At 37.5% G+C, this 20,063-nt stretch overlaps 1 protein-coding gene and 1 pseudogene across 1 annotated transcript; both read left to right on the top strand.

Moving 5' to 3' along the window:
* The first annotated feature begins 26 nt into the window (after window positions 1–26).
* On the top strand, window positions 27–12,530 carry LOC120290811 (putative disease resistance RPP13-like protein 1). The gene is made up of 3 exons (XM_039307244.1): window positions 27–195; window positions 11,419–11,831; window positions 11,976–12,530. The coding sequence occupies exons 1-3, from the start codon at window positions 27–29 to the stop codon at window positions 12,528–12,530; spliced, it is 1,137 nt and encodes a 378-aa protein (XP_039163178.1).
* Window positions 12,531–16,500: 3,970 nt separating this feature from the next.
* LOC120290323 lies at window positions 16,501–18,144 on the top strand (annotated as a pseudogene).
* Window positions 18,145–20,063: the final 1,919 nt, after the last annotated feature.

Raw genomic sequence — 20,063 nt, 5'->3', positions numbered from 1 at the left:
AAAGAAACTTTTACGACTTATGGGATATGGAAGATAATGATTTTCTAGAGGGTAGCTTTGAGGATGAAGGCATCGCTATGCAGCTTGACCAAATAGAAGCCATCAATGAATTGGAGGAAATTGCAGTTCGAGACAGTTCCTTCATGGATATACATGACATTGACAATGAATACAAGCCTCATGATTCATTTGAAGGTCATACCTTCTTACTTGAGTTGTCATGATAACTTGCTTTCCAATCTTCTTCACAAGTTCAAAGTTCCGAGTTTTTGTACAGATTTAATTAGACAAGCTCTACATACATCTATAAACCAAGTTAACTAGTAGCGGATTGATCCATCTCATTCCTCGCTAGTCCTAAACATTACCACATAAACTCCTAAAATCAATGATTCAGAAAGAATGTGCAGATAATGCTTTTGGCAACTCCTCGCCTTGGTGCCAGCAAGGACATCAGAAGCAGTCCATGTACGGTGACCAGTTCATTTTGAGTTATTGCTCCGACTTAATGAGTGCTGCCATACCAATATTCTACTCTGAAGATGAACTTGCCACCTTGCATTTGAATCTCAATTGTTGGGTCAAAGAGATGATTGGGTAGTAGCTATCATGGATAACATAGCCTCCGAGCTCACCCTGCATAATGCCTTGTTCATCACTGTGCATGGACATTCAGGGCCACAATATCTAAGATTACCTTTTGCAAAATACTTTAATTTGCTTTCTATCTGATTGCCTTTCCATAGGTCTTGTAATTTCTGTTCAAAATCTCCATGAAACTATGGCACACTCCTGTTTTTGGGTTCAATTGGAGAACTTCCTTTTGTTGGATTTTAGAACCCAACATCAAACAGTAAGTAGTTTTTATTACTGTTTGTTTATGTTGTTTTTTTGTTTTTTTTTGGTTGATTCATTTCATTAGCTTACTATTTCATTTTGAAGAAAGAAATAGGATAGCCTTTGAAAATAGCAAGACTGGTTTTTTTAATTTGAATGATAGATGGCTCTCCACAGCTTTTGGTTGCGTGAAAATGATATTGCTAATGTGCATTCTTTCTTATACCTCATAGCATGAATTGCATTTATGATTTGTTACGTGGGCTAGCATCTGCTTGATGCCATTGTGCAATAAATTTCTTTTGCTTATCAAAAGAAAATTCTAAGCAAACTCACGGAGATGATGTCGAGTAATTTGCTTCCAAATGTTGCGACTAGATTTTTTCTCAAGCTCATAAAAACCATGATATCCAAAATTGTACGTGACAAATCAAACTGCCACTGTGTAGCTAAATATATTGCACTGCATCATTTTCTGGTTTTTGCTTTATAACAAAATCCAATGGTTGATATATTTCATTTGTTTTGATTGCAGCGATCAGATCTTACTTAAGCCTAACAAAGTCCGAAGACCTCTTGAAAGCATGCCATGCTTTTCTTAAGACTTACCATTGAATACGAAAATTTAAAGGGAAAGGTCAAGCATTTGTCAACTTCAACCAGAGCACCGACAAGAGTGATGTACCGTGGAGGTTGAGCATCAACCCCATTCGAAGCACCATGAAGGTTTTCCATATCTCATTAGATTGAGGAGCATCAATGTTTATCGGTTATAATCACTTTGCTATCATCTTCCGTCACGTGGAAAAAGTATGGCGTGCATTTCATATAGTCATATCTACTTGTTTTAAGAAGGGATTGGAGCTTTGCATCAATGTTTTCAAACTTGGGCTGGTCAGAGAACTAGTTAGGTTGCCAGTTTGGTATCCAAGAGGTTGGACTAGGGGTGAACTTGTGGTGATGTCATGAGCAAATGATTATGGGTATGTAATGTTGTTGATTGAACCCATGATTCATTCGGCCCAGGTGAAATGCCAGTGATCCGCGGAGTTGAGTGCTCGAGTTCCTCCATTTGCAACAGCAGCCAAAAGCCCAGTTCTGTACCCGCAAGACTCTAAACCTGGGTGGATCCAATTTTGAAGATTAATATGTTTCGCTGGTTTCGCGAGTGAACTAGTGTTCAGACTAGTTCGATCTGATTTTTGCCAAACTGCCCGCACATACTTTTCTAGCTTTGGGTGAATAGATCAAAGGGAAAAATAATGGAATTGACCAAGAAAATGGGGCAAGAGCAATGCTTCATGATCAAGTGAATGCAGAAAGTCTAAATGAAATCAACATTGAGAAGTTTATAGTCTCCAAATGGGCCTAACATATAGCCATTGCAATCCTTCTAACATATAGCCTCTAAATATATTTGGTTGAGGTATATTAGACACTACAATCATCTAAGTCAACACTTTTTCTTTCTATGTCACCCAATCTATAAGGTGAGCGAATCTTATCAGCAAAATTATATGACATGACAATTCATTTAATGAATGCCTCAAATTGAGTCAAATTTGAAAAAAATGAGGTACTTGATTAAAAAAGAAAATTTTAGGTACTCGATCATAAACTGAACAAAATGTTTTGATAATTTCAATGTCAAAAGTTGGAAATAGCCGCCGTAGTGGCAGTGCTAACGGCAACCTCACGGATGTGGCCATGCTTCGGTGGTGCTCTGTCTCCCCCCTTTCCTTTTTTATTTTCCTTTTTAACTTTTTGCCGTTTCTTCTTTTTAGTCTTTTTCTTTGCTTTTTTTTTTTTTGGTTGAACTCAAATTTGAAAAAAATGCAATAAAGATTAGTGAATGAAAAAATCCTAAAATGTTTAAACCCAAAAAGAGTTGGAGGAATTTTAAGCAAGACTTGTAATGCTTGGAAATTGTACTAGCAATGGCAAGAAAGACATAAAGTCTTGGTCTTCCCGACGTCTATCATAGTTTTCTTCCCACCAACAAAAAGACGTGTATCATAAAAGATGTGCAAAACGTCTTGGTCTTCTTAAAATCTATTATAATTTGTTTCCTCCCATCCAAAGCCGTGCACCATCAATAGACGTACAAAGTCTTGGTCGTCCTGGAATTTATTAGTTTCTTTTCCACCATCACTCACTTTTGCTTCACCTTCCAAAAAAGAAAAAAAAAATCATTTCTTTAGTCGGTCGAAGTCTTGTCTGAAAATGATATTTTTAGTAAGTGAAAGTCCTAATCTTCTTGGACTTTATGGTCCTCTCTCTCCATTAGCTCATCATCACTTTGCTTTGCCATAACTTCTACAATGGACTATTCGCTCGTGGCCATTGGAGAGATCTTTCTCGGTTCCTTCTTTTGTTCAACAAAATCGAGTTTTTTGGCATTGGACTATGTGTAAAGTGATGGATCAGCATCACCTTGCTCAATATGTTCATCAATAATTTTGTTATATTCTCTCATGCATTTCGATCTTAAATATTTGAATTTTTTCCATCTTATAAAAAATTTTACCAAAAAATTCAAATCTTGATATGTTTCTCTTTCCACGTAAATGTACATTGATACAATTTCCTCATATTGTATAAATAACTTTACATGAATTAATAATCTGAATTTTGCAAAATCTTTGGATGTTAATCTTTACACGCAACTAGTATGTACTTTTGCTAGTTTTATTAAATAAAACTATCTTCTAATCCATTTATATGAAAATGGTCAATGTCATTCTTCCATTAATTTTAGTTTAGGAACAATGCAATGACTAAATTAAACATGTGCAAAAAGTTTAGGGACCAAATTGAATAAATTAAAATTTTAAAGACGACGTTGCACATCGAGTTAAAATTTAGAAACTACACTGCAAATTCGGCTAAACTTTGAGGACCATTTGCATTATTTTCTCAAGAAAATATAGCTAACATATCTGTTAATATTCAGCATTGTTATGACATGTTCCAACCTCTTGAGAGAGAACTCGAAGAAAGTGGTAATGACTTTGGATTCGGCCATCAGAAGATTGAATGAACTGCACTTGGGATCTACTGATCATTGTTTACTTAAAGTTGCCGTGTCATGGCAAATCACATTTGTTTCGTGAACTGCTCTAGCAATTAAGCAGAAGCAACATCATTACTTAACATATTCGGTATAGCTTCGCCATAAGGAAGATCATCCTCCATTGGAACAAAAGCTCACAGAATTAGGACAGCATCTGTTATCTTCCTCGTACCATTATTAATGCGACATTCGTTGTTTCTTTCTACCGAGGTAAGGTACAGGAAATATGTTTCGCCAAGAGGTCCAGCATCGTTTCTTGCTTCATCTCAAAGGAAAGGTAATGTATGCTGGCTCGGAAGCATCTACCGCCGAGGTACTTTAGCCTTTTTATTTGGTTGGGTTGCCTTTGGTGTGTAGATGGAAAGACTCCTTTCGCAATTCTAATGCAAAAAGGGCGAAATTATTCCAAATTTTGGGTCCCCTTCCTGACCATCTCCATCAAGCTTGCACGCTTCACCTTTATCTTGTTTCTTCTTATCTTCTTCTACCAATAATGGCAGACAAGAGGCCCCTTTCTTTTTCTAAATGATTTAAAGTTGTTCCAGCGACACTAAAGCAAGATGGGTTGATCGACAAAACTGCGTCTATGAAGTCAAAGGTGAAAAAGAAGGGCTTGAACTTTGCGGTCGGCACTTGTGCTGCTAAAGTTGAGCCCCTCGCTGAAATTTCCAGTGACGAGCTCGAACGTTGTGAAATGCCTGCCGTTGATGAAGCTAACTTTTGCTTTAAATGAGATGGAACTAAGCGAAAAATAGAAAAAAATTCATTAAGTTCTGGAAAATTTCAATTATTGCTCATGAATTCCTAAAATGAAAGATTTAATTTTACAAGTGAACACACGATGATTATATGCCCATGCATAAATGGGTATCAATGCATACATATATATGTGTGCATACTCATTAACGAGTCCTATTAATTATTTTTATTAGCAAGTGAGAAAACATCTTGTTTATGAAATCTAAAATATATTTGAATTTGACCCCAATTAGTGAGGTCCTTTAATTATGAAATTCAAAAACTATGAAAATTACTACTGTCCCTATCCGTGCTACGCACAGACCTAGACATATGAGTATTGCACACATATTTTTAGATCACATGAAATTAAAAATAAGCAATTAGCATAAAATGAACTGTTTCTATGGTTAATTGTTTTCAAATGTCACTCAAACCTCGTAACTTGGCATGCTTGAACCAAACATAAGTGCCTACATAAAAAAAAAAAAAATTGACAAATGCACTAATTTGGTACATGGAGGCCTCAACTAAAAGTAATATCGATTTTCCATTTTTATTTTTTCACAAAATAAAAAAAAATTATTGAATTCGTGAAGTTATTGACTATTAAAAGAGAAGAAAATATATAAAATACTGACCATAATGCCAGTGAAGAGCATCAAAATTTAATGGATGACAGAGTATTTCAATACTGTTAAAATATTTGTATAACTTTGCAAGTTTAAACTAATCATTAACAATTGCGTTGTATATATAAAGAATATTTTTGGCTATAATTTGATTTTGCCTTATTTCAAGCATTTGGGATCTGGCTGAATAGGGAAAAGAGAGAGAGGCACTTACTCAATTTTACATGCGAGTGGATGAAGCAAAAAGTCCATAAAATTTCTTACCCATGTGCTGGCAATCAACTATCTAAAGTTTTTTTTTTTTTCATTCAATCAATCACCTCGACATTTTGAATGTGGGTCAACAGGAGACCTCCATTGATCGCAAACAAAAAATGTCTACATGACACCAACGCTTAAGTAGCCGTTGACCGTTTACGTTGGCCTCCTATATATTCTTTGTTGTATCAATTTTATCTCTTGCGGGTCAAACATGTGATGATAATCTTATTAGTATGATGTCCAACCGAAAGAAAATCAACCTTCAATGAAATATTTGATGATCTGATCAGATGATTCAAGAAGAAAATCCAAAGGAAATTGACATCGAGAACTTTGTAGTCTCTCAATGTGCTTGACATTTAGCCACTAAAATATTTTGGCGTGTGAAATTAACAAACTATCTCCCGTTTTCTTTCACACGAAAGAATGAATAATCTCACAAAAGAAAATTATTAAAGGACCAAGCAATGAATGGAGAGAATGAGTTTGTGGAACAAATACTGTGTAAACAAAAGTATGTTTGAGATTTGAGCCTAGACCAATGATTGTATAATAAACTTTTTGGGATGATAACATCGCAAGTACTTGAATTATTACCCATTTTGCGATAGGTACCTAAAGTTTTTTTCATTCAATCAATTATCTCAAATTTTTCATGTGGATCAATGTGAGGCCTTTATTCATATTACGGAAGGAAAATATTAACATGATGCTAACGCTGTTAAATAGTTGTTAAATGTTCCTATTGGTGTCCAATATAGCATCTTGAGGTGTTGCCACATTAGTAGAGACATGAGATGCTAAGATTGTCTAAGCCAACAAAAACTCTCTCCACATCACCCAATTTGTAGGGTAAGCAAATCACGTCAATAAAATCATTATAACATGGCAATTTTTTAATGGACGCCAAGAATTGAGACAAATTTGAAAAAAGAAAAAAATTAGAATTTAATTCAGACATAGCACATGGAAGTTCTTCTAGTAATGGAAAAAGAGACGTGTCTCATGGGGGATAGATAAAGGAGGGATGTGAAAAGTGAACAACGCCTGGAAAGTCTTGGTCTTCATGGAATCTATTAAAGTTTCTTTCCCGTTAACTCTTATTCACTTTTGTTTTACTTTCCAGATAAAAAAGCACACGGTCCAGTAAAGTCTCTGGGGATGTTCTCTGAATATTACAAAAGAAGCACTTGTGGACAAAAAGTACTTCATTTTCATTTCTTTAATCACTGATGCGCATGTGAATGGCACCCAAAATTGAATGATTGAGTGCTGTAGCCTTGTCCCAAGAAAGACTACTTCAATACTTTTGGCATATGTACGTGACTTCACAAAAATAATTATTGATACTTAAATTTTAATTTTAGAGGTTAAATTTTTAAGTCCTAAACAAAATAAAATGAGGAAAACAAAATAAAAAAGGAGGAACCTCTCTCTCTCTCTCTCGTCCATTCAAGAAGCCAGAGAGAAAAAGAAAGAAGAGGGCAGCAAGAAGGAATAAGGTCCACTGAAAAGTACACAGAGAGAGGGAAAGAATGTGAGAGACAAAAAAAAATTATAAAAGAGGGGTTGTCTTCTTCGGGTGGGGGCTTCGAGCGACGCCTTCAACTCCACCACCACAGCTGTTGTTTCGCGATCGCCGGAGCTCCGAACGCCGTCTCCGTTGCAGCCCTCAGCCAAGCCGACACCCGCGCCACCGCTGCTGCCGTCGCCCAGCTCAAAGCCGCGAGCACCACTGCGCGCCTCTGCCCAACGCCTGCAACCCGCGCCTCTGCGCCTCTGCCCACCCATCGCCACGCCTCCGCTCGTCACCGCACCTCCGCCCGTCTCCGTAGCTGCCCGTCGCCGCACCTCCGCCCGTCTCCGCAGCTACCCGTCGCCGCACCTCCACGCCACCGCTGCTACTGTCGCCCAGCTCGAAGCCGCGAGCGCCACTGCTGCCGTGCCTCCGTCCGACCTGCTGCTGGTCCTCCTGCCACGACCCGACGCCGACGACCCATCGCCACTCCCGGGTCCACGACGAGCCGCGCCGAGCACCCTCAGCTGCGAGCCCCGCTGTCCTGAGCTCGCTGACTCGACACCGGCCTGCTTGCTGTTCCGCCGAGTCCACCAGCTCTCCCTCCCGAGTTGCTGCGCCTGAGCTGCCTCCACAAAGCCGCGACGAGCTTGACCAGGAGCTGCTGTTGCGTTCCTACCGCCCGCTATTCCCACTCGTGTCTGAACCGAGTCGGTTCCACAAGCTTTCTTGCAGGATCTTTGGTCGCGAGTCCGCTGCCACTAAGCCGACCCGGACGCAAATCGTCGTTCGCGAATCCTTGGCGCCCGTCCCGTTTTGGAAATAAAAATCCAGTCAAGGTAATTTTCTTAAATCAAGTTTTGATATCATTGCCTAAATCGGAATATTTGATGCCAATGTTGATTCCGTAGATGCTTTAGGCATTACCTGATAGGATATTATCGGTAAAAATCACTATGATTATTAATTTGATCCGTAAGACTTTGATCATTTTTTTAATTATATTGATTTTGATGATATTTTGACTTTGAAATCATTATAATTATTAATTTGATCCGTGAGACTTCGGATCAATTTTTTAATTATTTTGATTTTTCTTGACTGTTGTGATTTTTAGAGTTAAAATAATTGTTAATTTAATTCGTGAGACAACGGATTATTTTTTTAATTATTTTAATCCTTCATTTGATGAATATCTTGGATATAATGCCTATTGGTAATTGCTTGTTTTGGAAAACACTAAAAAAATCAAATCTTGTATTGGAATAGGATGGTTTCTAAATTGGGATTGCATTTTTTAGATTGCACATCAGGATATATAGGATTTCATGATAACATTATCTAGTTTGAATAGGATTGCATGTTTAGATAATTTTGGAATAGATTAGGATAGGATCTAAATTACATTTTTTTTTATAGATAGGGTCTTAGATAATGTTTGCATATTTTAATAATCTCATTTAAAAAAAAGTTTTCTGAGATAGGATAGGGTTTAAGTCAAATTAATCCCTAAAATAGATTAGAAAATTATTCATTTTAGATAATTTAATTAGTTTTTTTATTACGAATTTTAATAAAAAAAATACAAAAAATATTAGGTGTAGGTCAAATAGTTTGCATGTCAGGTTCATTTAATTAGATTTTACTTGTCTATAGAGTTAGGTCATATAGTTAAAATGCACGTTATATAGTAAAGTTCTAATTCCAAGATAAGAGAAAACCCAAAAAATAATTGCTTGCTTTGTGTGTTTAATTTTTCAGTGCAATTTATTTGATTGTTGAGCATCCGTGTGATCACTTTATTGCATGATAGTGATTTAGATTAAAATTAATCCAAACTACTTGCAAAGATATTCTTGAAAATAAAAAAGAATGGTAACGAAAGGGCATTAGAGAAATCTAGTGTAATCAAGTCCATGTACCCTATTTCTCTAGTTCATAGGAGTAAAATAATTTTCCCATTATTTTATTTAGGTGTCTAATCGACCTATCATAAATTGATTAGTGGCGACTCTTAGATAAAATTCATGCTAAAAAAGTTGACCCTAAGTCTTGAATTGGTATAGGCTTGGAAAGAGCCCGAGTTAAGTTTAGACTTAGTAGTCCATTAGCCAAATCTATGTGATGCACCCGAGATTAGGTCGCGACAATAATCCAAAAATTTATAAATTTATTGTACTGCAATTCATTCAGCCATAAACTTTTCTAAACCTTTAGATGATTTGGCTCGAAATCACTTAATCGGCAATCATGCCATATTAAAACTAAATTGGCCAAATTAAAAAAAAAAATTAATGTTGAATTGACCGCTATACAATAGATCTAGAATTTTTTGGACAATTATCCATACTTTACAACTATCATTAATGATCGACTTTTAGTAATCCATGATGAAGAAAATCAAGGAATATTTTTTTGGCTCAAAAAAATGTACAAACTATTATCTACAGAAAAGACTATTTAGGCAAGTTAGTTTCAATTTGTAGAACAGACAGATAAATAAAGAACATAAAAATGTGCCAATTTCTTCAATTGAATAAAAGAAAACATGGTAAAGTTTTAAATTATGAGTGCCCGAAGGATTACCTGTGATAATAATATTATTGATTAACATAATGTCCATTCGACAGAAAATCAAATACATAGAAAGAATCTATATTCAATCAAATGTTTGATAATCCACTAAAATATTTCGACCGGGAGAAAAAGAAAGATTCTTAGACTTACACATATATTAAGATTCCATTTGTTCTACAAAAATGAATGATTTAGAAAATATTTTCCTATAGATGATCGCTTGTTTTGATCAAAACAATTAGTCGATTAAAAATGCTTTTACTATTTACAACAACCTATATCTAAATATTTTCATGAACGATAAATATATTTTTGGTTTGTTCATTTTTATAAAAGATACAAGTAATCATTTTCAGGAAAATGGTTTACCAATCATCATTTTTCTCGAAACAAATGGAACTTAAATCTCCAATTACATGCACGTGTGTACCAAGCTATCTAAGCATATACTCTTGTTGATTTAGGTGAGGAGATCAAAGGGAAAGCAATGGAATTGGCCAAAAAAGGGGGCAAGAATATTACGTTATTTTTTGAACTTTATGATCAAAATTATGCATGAGAAGAAAATCTAAAGAACTTAACATTGAGCACTTTATAGTCTCCAAGTGCGCTTGACATTTAGCCGCTAAAATCTTTTTGCAATGGCGTGAAATTAATGAAACTATTTCCTATTCTCTTTTACATCAAATCATGAAAAATATAAAAAAAAAAAAAAACTATTGAAGTGAGACCAAGCAATGAATCGAAAGGATGAGTTTGTAGAACAAATATCGCTTAAAAATAGTTTAGGTATTTGATTGTAAGCTGAGCAAAAGCTGAGCTTACTATGTCATTATCCCTAACTCCAAAACCGCTCTAAGAAAAGCATTTAACAAAAATATTGCTTACAAATGTGACTATAAGGTGGTACGATGGAAGTGGACGGCCCAGCGGCCGGGCAATGATCGCGAGACTGGTGGTGCTCTCTCTCGCCCCATTCCTGCATTTTTTTTTTTTTTTTTTTTAAGTTTCTTGCTGTACTTTTCTTTTAGTTTTTCTCTTTGCTTTTTTTTTTTTTTTTATTGAACTTAAATTTGAAAAGATATATGAAAATCTAGGCATAATTCTAATGGACAAGTACAATAGAGATTAATGATGAAAAATCACAATATGAATGAACATGAAAAGGGTTGGACGAAAATTATAGTATCGTAAATTTTACCAGTAACGCCTAGAAATTAATGGAAAACAAGGTATTTGCATAGGGATGGAAGATGAGGGATGTGAAAAGTGAAGCAACAAAGCCATCTGCATCCTAAAAAGTCTTTTATTGCCTTTCTTTTGACTTTTGCTTTTTCTAGACAAAAAAAAAAAAAAAAAAAAAAATCATGATGTCCACAAAAGCCTTGGTATTCCTTAGATGGTTAAATTTTTCCTTTTGAATTTTATTGCCTTCCTGAATTTTATTGCCTTTCGTTTTGACTTTTGCTTCACTTTCTAGACAAAAAATAAAAAAAAAAACATGATGTCCACAAAAGCCTTGGTATTCCTTAGTTTATGGTTAAATTACATGAATGAAAATATGATTGTGGAAACTACAAATATCTGGGCTTGACTAAAAAAACAAAATACGAATGGAAGAGATGAAATGAGCACTTGTGGACAGAAATCGTCCTTAAAAGTCTTTGTCTTTGTTCGATCTTTTAGGTAGGCAAACAATCTTGGTCTTCTTGGACTTCATAGTTTTCTCTCTCCATTAGCTCACTGTCATTTAGCTTCTTCATTGCCCTTGTTTTTCTCTTCAGAGACTGATTCACCCACGGCCATTGGAGAGATCTTTTTGAGTTCCCTCTTTGAGGTCCTCTTCAGCAAGTTTGCTTCTTTGGGATTGGACTATGCCCAACGAGAAGGAATCAGCATCACCCCACTCGATGAGTGGAAGGGGATGCTGGAAACAATCAATATAGTGCTGGATGATGCAGAGGACAAGCAGTTAGGTGAAAACCGTCTAGTGAAGTCGTGGTTGGACGATGTTAGGGACTTGGCCTATGACATGGAAGACTTGCTTGATGAGTTCATGATTGAAGTCGCTCAGGTTAAGTCTGGGGCAGAATCCAGCACAAGCAAAGGTCAAAAGAAAAGGTTGTTCCCTTTCTTTGGCCAAGATGGATCCTCCGGATCAAACTCGAACCCGTGCTTGAACCTGTTTGAAACTAAGGTACAAGATATCAATGGTAGGTTGAAAAAGATTATCACCAGGAAGGCTCATCTAAGCTTAAGAGAGAATGCCGTGGACATATCCAACCGCACCAACAAAAGGCTCCACAGCACTTCTTTGCCGGAGACTCGATTTTTCGGGTAGGGGAGAAGGAAGAAGCAGAGATACTTGGAACTATTGATCAATGAGGTCGAAAATTCCGATGCTAGGCTAAGCATAGTCCCCATAGTTGGGATGGGCGGTGTTGGAAAGACGGCCATGGCTCAACGGCTGTACAATGATCCCAAAATGAGTAGCTATTTCGAGAGGAAAGCATGGGTTTGTGTTTCAGATGTTTTTGATGTTCTCAACATAACGAAGACTATTTTACAATCGATCACTGGGTTGTCTTGCGAGGGCAAAGATCTTAACTGGCTGCAAGTTAAGTTGAAAGATGATCTATCCGAAAAGAAGTTCCTTGTGGTCTTAGATGATGTCTGGAATGAGAAGTATGGAGAATGGACTTCCCTCTTAAAGCCATTTGAAGCGGGGGCTAAGGGAAGCAAGATCATCATCACGACGCGCAACCATTCTGTGGTTTCCATAACAGGAGCTTCGCCATATTCTTTGAAGGAGTTGTCCGTTGATAATTGTACCAACTTATTAGCCTATCACGCTTTGGAAGCAAGAAATTTCGAGAGGCACCCACATCTGAAATAGTAGGCAAGAAAATAGCTGAAAAATGTAGAGGTTTACCTTTGGCAGCAAAAATATTGGGCGGTCTCCTACGTAATAAAGAGAATCTAGATGAATGGGAAGATATCTTAAATAACAGAATATGGGATGTAGCATCGGCAAAAAAATGATGAGGTTCTTCCAGCTTTGAAATTGAGTTATGTCCATCTCCCTTCTTATTTGAAAAGATGTTTTACTTATTGCGCAATATTTCCAAAGGACTACGAATTTGAGAGGGACAAGCTGGTGCTCTTATGGATAGCGGAGGGCTTTTTAGATGGACGAAAAGCAAAAGAGAATATCTTGAGATCAGGACGGAAATACTTCGATGAGTTAGTATCTAGATCCTTTCTTCAACAATCTAGTGTTGACACATCGAAGTTTTTGATGCACGATCTTTTGAATGATCTAGCAAAGTCAATTGCAGATGTAACATGCTTTACCTTTGAGGAGTCTCAAGTAGTGAGTGATGAAGATGATGCCTCTTTTAAAGAGAAAGCTCGTTATGCATCATTTGTCTCAAATATTTTACATCAAAAAGCTTGAGAGTATATGTTGGAATGAAGGTACTAAGAAGTTTAATGCTGTTGAATGTTCGATTTAATCGTGAGGACCAAAGAAGTTTTATTTCCGGAAAGGTGCTGCACGACTTGCTAACAAACTTGAAGTACTTGCGGGTGTTATCATTATGCCATTGTAACATCATAGAGGTACCGAATTGTGTATGTGATTTAAAACATCTCCGATATCTCAATCTCTCATACACCAATATCAAAAGGCTACCCGAGTCAATTGGTGCCTTGTGCAAATTACAAGCTTTGATCTTAAGAGGTTGTCAAATGCTTTCTATGTTGCCTCCAAGCATCACAAAATTGGTCAGGTTACAATTTCTTGACATTAGAGATACAGGGAGTCTCAAAAAGATGCCATTGGGTATTAGTAATTTGAGGAATCTTATTATCTTGCCCAAGTTTGTGGTAGGACTAGAGAAAGGGTCACAATTAAAGGAGTTAAAGAACTTGCCACATCTTCAAGGAGATTTACTCATATCTGAATTGCAAAATGTGGAAGAAGTTAAAGATGCAATTGATGCTAATTTGTCTAGAAAGCAAGACCTTAGCGACTTATTCTTGCATTGGAATGAAGGTTTTGGAGATTTCCGGAATATAGAGCGCGAAGCACGGGTTCTTCACTCTCTGCGACCTCACACTAATATTAAAAATCTCACTATCTCATACTATGGTGGTGGAATATTCCCGTCATGGTTAAATGGTCCATCCTATTCTAAGATAGTGTATTTGCGCTTGCTTGGCTGTCCTCATGTTAGTTTGCTACCATCACTTGGACAGCTCCCTTCACTCAAAGAATTATCTCTTGAAGGTCTAAGTGCAGTACACATGATAGGCTCTGAATTTTACGGAACTAAAAGCCCTTTTCCATCCTTAACAATTTTGAAGTTTGAAGGGATGTCGGCATGGAAAGATTGGTCTTATTATGCTCGAGGTCAAGAAGAAGAAGTACCATTCCCCTGTCTTCAGCATCTTGTTGTCCAAAGATGTCCAAAGTTGATGGGGACATTGCCTCATCGATTAGATCATCTCATTAAGCTAGAAATTCATTCATGCTTGCATTTGAATGACTCAACCAATGAGGTTCATCTTCCATCTCTTTGTGAGTTATACATTAAGGATTGTAACAAGGAGATCTTAAAGTGGTTGGACAACCTAACTTCTTTAACCATTCTCAAAATTGAGAATCTTGTGGAGCTTGTTTGCTTTGATAATGGATTTATGAGCTACTTGGTCAAGCTAAAGGAGCTTCATATAATTAGATGTGACAAGCTAACATACCTATGGCAAAGTGGAATTGAAATGCAAAATCTTTCTTGCCTCCAAGAATTAGTCATTGAATCATGTCCTCGATTCACATCTTTTATGGAGGGAGAAGGAGAGATTGAGCTACTACGCGACCTTGAAAGGATGGAATTGAGGGTTGCATGAGCTTAGAAAGGCTTCCAAGCAAGCTGCACACACTTAGACGTTTGATTATTTGGAATTGTCCAAAAATCATGGGACTAACCATTCCTCCAAATGACCCCAGCAACAATAACATGATGTCGCAGCTTGAATATCTTGGATTGGCGGTTGTGATTCTTGGATATCTTTTCCGTTTGCTAAGGATAGACTTATTGCTCTAAAGAGACTTATTATTGATAATTGCAAAGAAGTAGAGTCGCCAGCAGAGATCACCGCAATAGAATCGCTAGAATATCTACATATTCGCAATTGTATGAATTTGGGAAGCCTACCACAGTGCCTTCGCACGCTCATCCATCTTACTTATTTGGAAATAAGTCATTGTCCAGCACTGGAGGACCTCCCTTCCCTTCCCCTCCCCTTGTCGAGTCTTTCACTTTCTAGGTGTCCGAATATAAAGTCTATTGCGAGTTGTAACATTGATGGTTGTAACAATCTCACTTCTTTGGAAATAAGGGAGTGTCCAGTATTGGAGATGGAGGACTTTCCTCCCCTTCCAATCACCCTATTGCATCTTATACTTTGTGAATGTCCGAAGATAAAGTCATTGGAGTGGCATCGTCTTACGTCCCTTCAGTTGCTACTAATTAGGGATTGTGAAAATATCGAATGCTTCCCGAAGGAGGCTTGCCTCCAAATTTGCGGTCGTTTTATATTTGGGAGTGCAAGAATATGAAGCAGCCAGTGAGAAAATGGGGCTTGCCCATGCTCACATCCCTCGAGAGACTGGAGATGGACGGAAGAAGCATGGGAGGGGAGGGAGACAAGGAGTGCTTTCCTTCGGAGGAAGACGACGAGGGTTCCTGGAGTCTTCTCTTTCCTTCCTCTCTTACCTCTCTTCACTTGGTTAGTATGAAGAACGTGGAAAGACTATCAAGCGGTCTTAGCCACCATCTCTCCTCTCTCCAAGATTTACGGATTGATGATTGCCCGAAGTTGAGGGACTTGCCAGAGGATGGCCTCCCTCCCTCCCTCCAACAATTGTTTATATCTTATTGCGAGAATCTGAAAGATCGATGCTCAAAACACACCGGCGACTATTGGCCCCTCATCCAAGACATCCCTTCATCAATTGATGGGGTTCGGATTAATTTGATTCTTCCATCTACAAATCAGTTTTCTTAGGGTTCAGGTAAGTTTATGGTTTTGAAGGCATCGATTTCCCATTTTGCTCTCTCAGCTCGATGCTCGATACAAATCGATACTTTCCCATGAAGAAGCTCCGCATGAATTTCCGGAAATCTAAGAAATCCCTGACATCCGCATTGATTGGGTTCTCATATCCGATGAAGTGAAATTGATCCACTTTCGCTGTCCTTTGCTAACTGCCGCGATTCATTCCTTCCATCTACGGTCAGATTTCTACGGGTTCGGGTAAGTCTTTTCGTCTTGAATTCATCGATTTCGTGTTTCTGTTTTTTTAGTTCGACGCTTAATTACGAAGTAATTTCTTCCAATGCGCGCAGACGTTTGCTTTTCGTGTAGTACGACTGAAATTCAGAGCTGAAAAATTGATAATTAGCAGCTTGAATATCCAGCAAGAGCTTCCTTTAGTCTCCGATTGCACCGGCTTGCGAAAGTTGTTGTTGTTGATGATGATGATGATATTCTTGTGTGCCACAGCTGAAAGCATCTCCACTATTGCCTTGGGCCGGCTTTTCTCTTTAGCCACCGCAATGCTCTTTTGAACAATTAATTCAGCCTCCTCTGTTTCTGTCTTGGCCTCAATCCCAACAATTTTTGTTCATATATGGATGCAAAGTTGGGGTACTTGCCAGAGGATGGCCCTCTCTCTCTCCCTTCAAGAGATCCCTTTCATCAGCATTGATAGCATTCGGATCCAATGAAATAAAATCGATCATGCCGAAGCATGATGATAGATTTGTCTTCGTTGACTTCTTTTTGTTCCTCGGTAATGCTTCCAACTTCTTTCATATTTCGCTTTCATTTGTTAACTGCCCGGTTTTATTCTTTGATGTACAGTAAGTTTTCTTGGGTTCGGGTAACTTTTTGGTTTTCAAGGCATAAATTTTGATTCTACTCCCTCAAATCGATGCGTAATACAAACTGATATTGGAACTCGAGCCCCTGGCTCACTTTTGAAAGCCAGAAAATGAAATTTATTGGATTGTTAATTGACGGGAATTGCGCTGCTGTCTTCTCTTCTCGATCAGCTCATCCCACATCGAGATTTGACATGTCTTACCCTCTGTGGCAGATTGTTTGCGTTGTCGATGATATCTCCTGCTTGTTCCAAGGACACACATAGAGAATGCAGTTCTTCTTAAGCAACAATATGGATCGAACAAAACCGAAAATGAGGTCATCATCGTTATAGAAGCTTATAGAACTCTGAGGGATCGGAGGCCTTACCTTGCTGATCAAGTTGTGAGAGACATCAGCAGGAAGTTTGGTTTTGTGCTCTTCGACAGCTCTTCTCAAACCACTTTTCAGGCCTCCGTGAGTAATAATAATGTTCATTGGTTTTGTTCTGGGATATCGCTCCCAATCTCTCCCTCCACCTGCAATCTATATCTAATCCTTTCTGTTCTCTGAATCATGCAGGATGTTGATGGAAGTGTTGCTTTCTTCTGGGGAAGTGATTCTGGAGGTAATCTTGTTCTCTCGGATGATGCGGAAGTCGTGAAGATGGGCTTTGGGAAATGTTTCGCACCATTCCCTAAAGGTAATTATTTTTTCAGTTTGTTGATGCGGCTCCACTGGAGTTCGGTCCATGCATTGCAATGTGAAAAGTAATGATGGATGAGCTCTGCTGATATTAAGCAGAGTTCAGAGGAGAATGTTATGTTGTTGGATAACATCATATTGGAAAAATTGGTTCTGAACCTAAATTTATAATTTATGGTTAAAATGGTGCTCTTTACCTGTATGCATGTTTTGATTTGTGCATTTTCACCTACAATGTTGCTCTTCCAATGGTTTTCGAGCGCCAAATCGTTCACCTTTTAACATTGCCTTCTTTTCCAACTCAGGATGCTGCTTCACCAGCTCTGGAGGTTTGAGGTGTTATGAGCACCCACCAAATGAGGGGAAGCCAGTTCCTCAATTCGATGCTTGATACAAACTGATTTTTCTCGTTCAGATTTTTCACATAAATTATCAAAAACCAGCTGCTGAAGGTGAAAGATTGACATATGCAGAACGAAATGTTCACAAAGCTGCATCTTGCTATATTGATGACATATCTTGAACTCTTCTTGATACCCAAAAACTGTGCATATTTTTGCACTTGAGTGACCCACCAAACAAATTGTGAATTAAAATGCACTATGCTTTGTGTGAGAATCACCAAGAATCATAGAGTTCTCCACAATCATATTCCTTTGCATTTTCAGCCTTTGTTGTATGTTCTCTTCCCAACATCTTTTTTCTTGTGCCCTTAGGCTCATTCACTGTGGTTGTTTTGCATATATCACTGTGATCTGTATTGGCAAAATCTCTTGGAAGGATCACTTGCGAATGCTATTTACGTGGGGCTAATGCTGTCAATGTTAAGTGTCACTTTTTGCAATTTAATAAAAGAAAAAAGAAGCATTTAATTTTATTTGGTGCACTGAGATGTTCTAAATTTTCTTCTAGTGAATACGATCTAAATAAGAATAATCTTTTCTAAAATCTAAAAACAGTGATTAGTTATGTGGATGCTGTGATATGATTGCAAAGCAAAGGGATGCACTTCCTTTTTTTTTCAATGGTTTCCTTTATCATCAAGAACCTTCTTTTTGTTGGTGACAATCCTTCATAGTATTAACCAGTCAATCTGCGAGAAACTTCTGGGGCACCTCATGGCTCCAACCTTTCAATGCCACACCAATTCATGACAGCATTGATATTCCATAAATCACCTTCCTCTTGGGTCTTGATCTCTGGTTGGTTAGGAACATATTACTTGAAAAAGCTTGCAAAAAATTTTAGCCAATTTACTCATTCTTGTTTGGTTGAGATTGAAATGATATGCTACCTACTTCGTGATTGTGTTGTCACCAAAGTGACCTCCGGGGCAAATCTATTTAGTTCTTTTAAAGTATCACTGTGTGTTTACTTTACTGTGGAATATTATTTTGTCTTACATTATGTTATTTTATCTGAAAATACCTTCTTATGTGGCATTCTTCCTGCAGGGAGTTCCGGAACAAAAGTTTCGAGCTCACTTGTGTTTGTTTGGTGTAACTGGAAATCTTGCACTTCAATGAATGCAAACCTTGTCTGGTACATCTCCTCCCTCTCTGCTACTGTTTTATATGTAAATTTTTGGTTGAAGCAATTTTCGTGTGAGATTGTGAAGCTCTATTAGAGGTTAGTTAATTTGTAATCTAAATTGCAGTTCACTGTGTACTTTCTCTGAGGCTTTTTGGATGTTATTGCACATATAACATGGTGCTTTGCCCATATAAATAGGTGGTTAGAAAAGCAGTGTTGCATTTTTCGAGAAACCTCACATACTTTTGCTTGTGAGCCATCTGAATCTGGTAAGTTTTACTCATTTTCTCCATTTTGTGACTTTGTTTACTTTTTCATTTAGCTTGTTATATTGCTCTTGTACTAATTGAACTTATAGGAGTCTGGTCTTTACATTGAAAATACAATGGAACCAATTAGTGATCACAACAGGGGAGCCTCGCCATCTTACATCTAACTTATAATGGAACAACCAATCTAATTGCCCAACCGGCAAATTATTGGGAATCAAACATGTATGCTAGCATGATCGTGTGTTTTTGTATTGCAAGAATCTATAATACCAAGTAGTTCCAATATCCTATAGGCAGCATTGGGTTTTCCACATAATTAATGTGGAAATTTCTTTGTTTATAAATATGGACTTTAAGATCTACTTTAATGACCTATGACTACTAAAGTGTTATCTTTGTATATTGCTAGTTTCTTGTCTAAGTATTGATGAGTATGATTATGCATTTTTTACTGTCCCAAACTGCAGGATTTGGATGATGTTGAGTTGTTCATTCAAGGTCTGGTCTGGTTCCAAGGAAGATGTATGGTGGTGAGATTGATTTTTTTTTTTGTCAAAATACTTCAGTTTGACCAATGATAGGTCATCTTTACCGCTAAAAGCCATCTTTTCACCTTGATTTGCAGGTTAGTCACAATGAGCATCCAATGTCTGGAAGCGTGGCAAGCTCGGGTGGTTTCTCAAGGCAAGGTGGTCCCTTTATGGGAATTTCCAGGATCATAAGAAGATATTTCAGTCCTCACCGAGTCAAAGTGAGTTTAGTTCTTTCATCAGCCAAGAGTGGTTCAATGGGATCACATGACATTACCTTGCAAAACATAAAATGAGGCTTTGTTACGAGAGAAAGCAAAAAATGAAGAGAGGATTGCTGCCGATATAGGATGTACTCACAAGAATAGCAACCTCGTTTGTCATTTTGATTAGGCTCATGGAAGGATGAGTCTCTAAGTTTTTAACATTGAATATGCAGTATCATTTGCCAATAGCTTT

Source organism: Eucalyptus grandis, chromosome 2 (assembly GCF_016545825.1).
Source record: "Eucalyptus grandis isolate ANBG69807.140 chromosome 2, ASM1654582v1, whole genome shotgun sequence".
In the NCBI taxonomy this organism is placed as follows: domain Eukaryota; kingdom Viridiplantae; phylum Streptophyta; class Magnoliopsida; order Myrtales; family Myrtaceae; genus Eucalyptus; species Eucalyptus grandis.
The sequence above is the reverse complement of the archived record's forward strand: the minus strand, read 5'-3'. Positions and strand labels throughout refer to the sequence as shown.